This window comes from Loa loa, assembly GCF_000183805.2.
Source record: "Loa loa unplaced genomic scaffold supercont3.51, whole genome shotgun sequence".
NCBI classification, from domain to species: Eukaryota; Metazoa; Nematoda; class Chromadorea; order Rhabditida; family Onchocercidae; genus Loa; species Loa loa.
Genome location: NW_018108231.1, coordinates 263,921 through 272,307, shown reverse-complemented (window position 1 = coordinate 272,307; position 8,387 = coordinate 263,921). Strand labels below are relative to the sequence as shown.

General features: G+C 30.3%; 1 protein-coding gene across 1 annotated transcript; it reads right to left on the bottom strand.

The window, feature by feature from the left end:
- Nucleotides 1-1,079: 1,079 nt before the first annotated feature.
- On the bottom strand, nt 1,080-4,935 carry LOAG_10544 (cystathionine gamma-lyase). The gene is made up of 10 exons (XM_003146068.2): nt 4,812-4,935; nt 4,183-4,324; nt 3,789-3,884; nt 3,457-3,569; nt 3,031-3,165; nt 2,731-2,866; nt 2,101-2,240; nt 1,898-2,032; nt 1,594-1,785; nt 1,080-1,249 (listed from the first exon to the last, which is right to left on the bottom strand). The coding sequence occupies exons 1-10, from the start codon at nt 4,896-4,898 to the stop codon at nt 1,229-1,231; spliced, it is 1,197 nt and encodes a 398-aa protein (XP_003146116.1). The 5' UTR covers nt 4,899-4,935; the 3' UTR covers nt 1,080-1,228.
- Nucleotides 4,936-8,387: the final 3,452 nt, after the last annotated feature.

Here is an 8,387-nt window from a genome sequence, read left to right as displayed (position 1 = left end):
CGGGATGTAATATTGTTCTTCCACAATATTACTAGTTAACAACAAGAAAGGTGTAAAATATATATGTATATATTACGCGGTGAATTGGTAAGCAGTGATAAATGAGTTATATAATAAGCAAGCGTTGTGATTAACTAACAAATTCCTTGTCGTTGCTTCGATGATAGTTTGATTATCGTTTTATTGATAGGTTACGTAATGGTTGAGATATGAGAATTCGTCCTTCGTTGAACTGGGGATATGTTGCAGGAAATAATTTTAGCGAAAAGGAGAGATACTGTAGTCTGTTGTTCAATGATGGTGGTGGATATGCGAAGAGGATGTTGCAGTTTGCTTGATTAGTAAAAAAAAAAAGAAAAACTGAAGTTTCGAATTTTTCCTCATATATATGTAAGGATGAGGGAGGAGTTTTGTAAGGGATCATCATGGAGGCATCGCTGCCCTTTGGCATTGTCCATTATGTAGGTACATTGGATATCATTGTCTGTGGTGTAGATACTGAGATGTCTTTCTGTTAATGCTATCCATTGTTAGCTTATATTCTCTTCATTGCTTTAATTTTACAAGGTTTTGGGAAATCTTATTTGAACATAGCTTTAATTTTGGTAATCCGGCAGTAGCATCTGCGAAGTGCTAATAAAATTAATTTTTTGATTGATAACATATCAATTCTTTTCAGTCTTCTGATTTCAGGATCATTTTTACCCAGTGTATATTTTATTTTCACATACGTGTAAGTTCACGTATGTGAAGATATAAAAATGCATAATTGACATGAAGAGACAATTTGATTTTTCCACGTTACTTATATTTATAATGATAAACTATACGTAAGTGTATAGACTCTATACATTGTTATAATTACGGAACAGTGATTTTGACCTTTTTTTGACCAGATCACTCTGGCTTCTAAGATATGCAAGATTTGAAAATAATAAATTCTATTAATCAAAACTTTCAACGTATCAGTCAAGCTTAAATATAAAAAAGAATGAGCACATTTTTTAATATCTCTTGCGAATCGGCTGATCGAGGTACAGGGTGATGATATTGTTGAATTGTTGAATAACTAACAAACACAACGTTTATAATAACTCCATTACCATCAACCAGTTAATGAGTTAATTTAAAAAAATGCAAACAAAGATCACTTCCAGTTCAAATCAGAGAGAAGTGTACGTTGTTTCTCAAAATTAGCGAGTTTAAATTTCGACGATGTTTGAAGTTTTTAAACTGGTATCTTTGGAATCTGAAATAATAACGTGAAATTTTTACAATCGCCAAATTCGAATTTTAAAAGAATTCTTCAAAACAATGGTATAAATGGCTAAAATTTTTCATTTACAGCATGAAGAAAAAAAAAGAAATGTCTGACATTATGTTGCTGTCTTCTCAGAAGAAGCTTTACAAATTGGACAAAAAGTCTATAACCAGGTTTCGAGCAAATTAGACTTATCTCTAGCTGGGAAACATCTAAACCGACAACTCTTCCTTTCTCCACCAGCAGTTCCTTATCCGGAATGCAGATCAAAAGCATATACCGCTTTAATTCATGGCTATAACTTGAAATCTGAATAGTACATCACTACTTACTGCTTTTTTAAGCGCTTGGTCAAGATCCTGGATCAAGTCCTCAACATCTTCAATTCCCACTGATATTCGGATTAGATTATCACTAATGCCCAGTTTGATTCGATCTTCCAACGGCACTGAAGCATGGGTCATTGCGGCTGGTAGTTCTGCTAGACTCTCAAAACCACCGAGTGATTCTGCCAAAGTGAAAATCTGTAAAATATGAGTTAACAGCCAAGAAACTAAATCATTTTAATTTTCACAATAAGCTATAAAAATAAATATTTTGAAATGTGCTCCTATCTTAAGCCAAATCTACATATACCTTTAAACTAGACAGAAATTCTTGAGATTCTTCCAGTCCACCTTTCAAATAAAATGACATCATACCGCTCATCCCTCTAGTTTGCTTTTTATGAATCTCATGTTGTGGATGAGATTGAAGTTCGGGATAAAAGATCTGAAAGTTTAAATTTACAAATCTGACAATAAAAAAGAATTTGAAAAATTTCTAATTAATTAACTAACTCGTCCAATTCTAGGATTACTTTCCAGGAATGTTGCAATTTGTATAGCATTAACCATATGTGCTCGCATTCTAACATGCAATGTTTTTACGCCACGATTTACCAAAAAGCAATCAAATGGTGATGGTACTGCACCAACAGCTGAAAGATATCATTGAAACTGCACTTAAAAAAAAAAAAAAAGAAAGAGAAAACTAAAGTAAAATAAAATAATAAATTTAAGTTAAATTTGAAAATATATCTTATCTGAACATTTGTACTTTGGATATTTCCAAAAAATTATTTTAAAAAATGATTAAATTTAACTGATTAATGCAAGTGCCAAAAGCATTCCAGAAAATAGTTTTAAATTGGCAATTTTAATTTCAGGCAGTGAAAAATGCAAAATTAAGATATTTTGAATTTTCGATTTTCTGATCAAATTAAGAGATGGATGCGTCCTTCTTTAAGTACTTTAAAGGTATGTTAAACAACTTGCATTACATGAAGGAAAAATTAGACTGGATATACGGTTATCTAACGGAGACTAATCTAATTTATTTATTTTTTCTTCAGCACTAATATTTCGGAAATCTTTTCCGGAATTTCTTATTAATTATTTTAAAACAAAAGGGAGAAAAAATGCACACACCAAGTTGTTGAAATCTTAAAGCTTCATCTAAAGATTTGATATTCGTAATTACAGCACCCATTACAACATCAGAATGACCGTTGATGTATTTCGTAATTGAATGTAGCACAGCATCAGCACCAAGTGATAATGGACGCTTTAAAAAACAAACAAATAATTTTCAACTTTTCAATTTTTTATAGATACTAATGAAAAAGTTAAATTATGATACGGTAAACATTAGTGATGCATCAATTTCAATTGATTATGGTATTCCACATTTTGTACTATTACCAGAAAAAAAAATCCAACAAAACGAACTTGAAAATAAGGTGACATGAAGGTATTATCCACAATCATCAGGATGTCACTTCGGAAAGTTTTCGTGATTTCTACAACAGCTGCAATATCTACAATTTTCAACAATGGATTCGATGGTGTTTCAAGCCATATCATCTGCAAATAGCATTAACTGCTTTTCTATAAATTTCATCCCTCTCTCCCCATAACTTTACAATGATAAAGGAAATGATAAGAACTTGAGAGTAAAGTGACAAATATCCTAGAAATTTGTGAAATAAACCAATATTCACTTAAAGAAAAAAGTAACGTAAAATACAAACATACAATTATAATGGAAGTGAACCTAAAAAGCTTTAAGTGTTCTTTCAGATTTTGAAAGTCAATCTGTAAATATGGAAAATTTATTGGAATACGCGGAAATCCTTCTGATACGGTTAAATTTACCTTTGTATTGCTTTTCAAAGCTTGGCTAAATGCTTTCAGATCAGTCATATCAACGAATGAAATTTCTAAGCTATGCTGTAGAACAGAAACTTTCCGGAAATAACGTTGAGTGCCTGAAATATAAGCAAAAATCATACGGATGACAAGGCAACTTAAGCAGTTTGTCCGGATTCTTAAATTAAACTTAAATTGTAACGGAAATTGTTGTATTAAAACAGGGAAAATGCAAATTTAGTAAAATCAAAGGTATCATTTGCATTATTGTTTTGACAACTATCCTGAAGTTTTTGAAAAAAAAAAAACAAAAATAACAATAATAACAGAATCTGTACCACCATAAACATCATCACAGCAAACGATATGATCACCAGATTTGAGTGTATTTGTGATTGCCATTGTAGCAGCAAGACCAGATGAATATACTCGGCCTAAAAAAATTAATCAATCACAAGTTTGAAACTTTTAGCAGAAATACTGTCGTATCATGATTTAACTTCTAGAACTTGGGTGTTAAATGCTCAACTTATGGTTCGATATATAATTTAATGTAAAGAGAAAAATGAAATCTCATTTTCCAAATTCAATTTTTATTATCAGTTGTAACAAATGTTTAGTGAAGGAACAATTTACTATTCCGGAAGAATAGAAAAGATACTGGAGATTCTCCTTGGATATCCCGGTGATGTATTAGCACCATTTTAAGGAACGATTTCATACAACACTTACAATATTCTCCTTCTTCCAAAGAAGCCAGGCATTTCTCCAGAACATCACGGGATGGATTACCAGCACGCGAATAATCATACTTTTTGGGTTTCCCTGGTTCCAGTTGTTTGAATGTTGTTGAGAGTGATATCGGTGGGATAATCTGTAAAAGATGTTTGTTTCGAATTTTGTTCATTTAAAGATGGATTTAGTTTTAAAAGAAGATTGCCTGTATAAACGATTTGGTTAAATATTAAACATTTCAAACATTATCAGTTACTCATACAGTACATGAATTCCTCATTCCATCTTTCACTTATCCCATCCAATGATCGGTTGAAAATTTTGAAGATTATTTTGAGAAATTATCAGAACGAAATGAATAAAATCGTACTTTCACGCTATCAATTGTCGAGTAGTACCAACGAAAATCATTTGCATCTAGACGTGACGGAATATCTCGATCACTTGCAGTAAAGTGATACCTACATATTACTACTACAACTTACGCTATTTGATGATGACTAATGATTAGGAACGAGAAACGCAAAATTAATTTTTCATGAGAAGTAATTGACACTGAAACTGCAACAAAATTTATTTCAGTAAAAGAAAGGACAGATATGACAAAAAGTAAATAGTAAGCTAACCTGATTCGTATCCCATTGTTCCGGTTCTTGTCCGATATGAGTAGCATTCGTACCAAAGTGTGGGAAATGTTCTTGATGATTAGCCATTTGTTGTTCTTTTGTTCGGTGGAAGATAACCCTGAAAGAAGATAAGTGAAAAAATTTAATTATACTAATTAAATGATCGTATGGCGAGGGAAAAAAATATATTTGATGTGGTTACGGATTATGATACTTACAGAAATACGAGATTGGAGAGCCATCACTTGGTACAAATAATATACATACATGCACAATTAATGAAATTTTGGATTGTCTGAATCCTTGGGTTACTTGATGGAAACAATCCTCAAGATCAACCGGCAACCGGAATTGGTGAGGTTTGTCGGTATCTGCGACTACTGTGTTTATCCGCTCAACGAAATCGAGGGTATTAGACCTCAGAATAATTAGGGACAGCTGGTCACTAGAATCACTTGAAAATCTAATGACTTAATACAGTGCATTTCCTGCTGTAGCACGGCTGAATGTTAAACTTAGTCATGTACAATTAAATGAAACTTGTTCGGGGCATACAGCCATATGATGTACCCAGCTATCATCACATCGAAAGAATGATTATTTAGGTTAGCTATGGTATCAGGTACTGGTACTAAATCATTTGGTGCTACTAGCTATTAGATCTGGTATTAGATCAATTACTAGTACTGGTACTAGATCAGTTACATAATGAAGTGCCTCTATCTTGTTGCACCACAAATGTTTACTTATATGCAACTAATTAACTTGCCATGGAATATTCAACCATTTTTGGTTATAGTATAATCTCAAATGATTTTGATCCTTTGAATTTTTAATAAATATCAAATTCTGCAACAGCAAGTGTACTTCATTAGCTATTCACTTTGAAATATTTTCCTGTTAAGTAAGAATTTATAATCTAAGAATTTATAATCTAATAAGGAAAAATGTAATTTTAATAAAACCAATATGACAAGTGTTTATGTAACCATGCTTTATGATTCAATCGATTAATTAGCCAATTAATTATATCTGAGAGGACGGATTGAGTTCAGTTGCAAAACCGTATATACTGTTATGAGATTAATTAAATGATGGATGGGAAAACGAGAAAATAAATCAATACTACTGGGAATTAATAAAGTATTCTCTTTCGAACAATTGCCTCTAATCCTAAAATCAATCAATATATCATATTATCATTATGCCTAAAAAAAATCAATAAATTACATCACCTAGATATTTCATTATGCTAAATGGGTTATTTTCTATTTTACGAACGAACTGGACTTTATACATTTACAAGATCTTATTCTTTTTTTTATAAAAATTACAAACATTTGTAAATTTATAAATTAAAATTACGAAATGAAAGGTTTCGAAAAAGAACAAACATCCAATTTTGAATCTTTTAATTAGTGAATTTCTTATAAATGATCAAAATCAATCAATAATGCAAACAAAGCAATCATTAATCAATGAATTTATTGAAATTTAACATGAAATATAACAAAGTTGTAGCATTTTTTTTGTTATTGATATGTAAATATTTTTGATAAGAATGGAAAGGCAATTAATTATTCAAGTACAACTGAATGTTGAAATTACTGTATAAAGTTGTAACTATCAATCCTTTTCTTTTATCCTATTTGTAAGGATCCATAAACAATAAGAACATTTTTTTTTTTTAAGCGATATAAGAATGAAACTACTAGGTGATATGAAATATTAACTTAGTTCGTAACTACTAGGTGATATGAAATATTAACTTAATTCGTTAGCAAAAGATGAGTAACAAAGGTTATTAGCCATCATGTAATACGTGGGATGTAATATTAGCCAACATGTGATAAGTAGCATCAAATATTAGCCAGCACAATATTAGCCAATGGGTAACACATAATATTAGTCAATAAATGATCCTTGGACTCATTCATTTAAATAAGAAAGAGAATTAACAAAGAAGCGATTAATCTGCAAATTTAATGGATGAGAAAAAGAAAAAATTGAATCAATAGAATTAAAACAAAAGCAAAGTATTAAACAAATGGAATACGCCACGTTATGAGACGTTAGAAGACGTATTTAAGATAATGTATTTGAGCATTTTTGAGAATTGTAATAAATTAAAAGGAGAAGTGAAAAACTATTCTTATACAAATCATACAGTTTATTGGCTCTTCCCGATACTGTCACCAAATTTGTCCAGTTGTTTGTCGTTACATCTCTTCATCGAAATTAAACAACAAACCGTATAGAAAGGAAACGATAAGTATAGTAATGTAATTTATCATTTCTTTTTATCATTTTCTCGTCACTTCTACGAGATTTTTTTCGTTTTTTTTACACAGCAATACGTACTTCATCGTAACCATTAACCATTATCAACACTGAACTTTCACCTTTCCGTTTCGTCTTCTTTCAGCAATATTTCAACATCATTCATCTCCATCTATTTAAATTCTCAAAAAAAATATTACTGCCACTACTATAGCTGTTGCTACTAGAAAGAATTTCAATATATGCATATTTTATAACTAAATTTAGTATTAATTAAGTAATAATTAGTCGTTGATTTAATAACTTATTCACGTAATAGACTTGAAATTTTTCGCATTAAACGCACGTGAACAACAAACAATAGTTGTATCACTGGGAATCAAAATATTTAATGAGTGGATCATTGGCAGCGTAAGATGAAATGACTCAAATGACGCAGTCTCGTAATCAATACTTTTAGAGATCTACGTGTTCGTAAAAGTAAAAGTTGGTATGTGTAAAACAAGAAAAAAGAGTGTTAATAAATAAGAAAAGTAAATTAGATTGATAGAATTGCAAAGATATTAGGTGAGTAAATGACCGAAATACTGATTACATACAGATAGATTCCTTTGAGGTCATTCGTGAAAAAAAAAAAAGGTTAAAAGTCACTTTGTCACTTTGTTACGTTTTATGTTTAATACGCCAGCAATTTGTATGAACAGCTTTATTTGATTTATTTCTTGAAATGATTCATTATGCAAATGATACGATTGTCGCTCGTATGTGACAAGTTTTGTAGTTTAATTTTCTCCAAATAAATGATCATATCACTATTTAACCATTTGACACGTTTGCGAATTTTTATTAAAAAAAAATGAGTTTCATATGATTAACAAATAGTTTGGCAAAGAAGAATAAATGAAATTTGATTAATTAAGTAATTATATTTATGCATATATAAACAAAAATGGAAATATACATTACGGATGGAATGAAATTTATTCGCCGTACTTAACAGTGAAGAAAAGGTATTGGACAGGAAGATTGCAACTGATAATTTCAATAACAGTGATAATAGTAATTGACAAATAGAAGCAGTATAATAAATACATTGGGAAAAGTAGAACTTACAGTAAGCATAAAATAGGTGATTAATAAAGCAATAGTTAATTACATGATAATATATACAAATTAAAAACCATATCAATATGATTCATTTATTGTGTCCAAGTATAAAAGAAATTCCAATTTAAATGGTAATAAAATTTGGCACAGAAAGAACTGAAATTTGAAAAATAAGTGGCTGGAAGAATT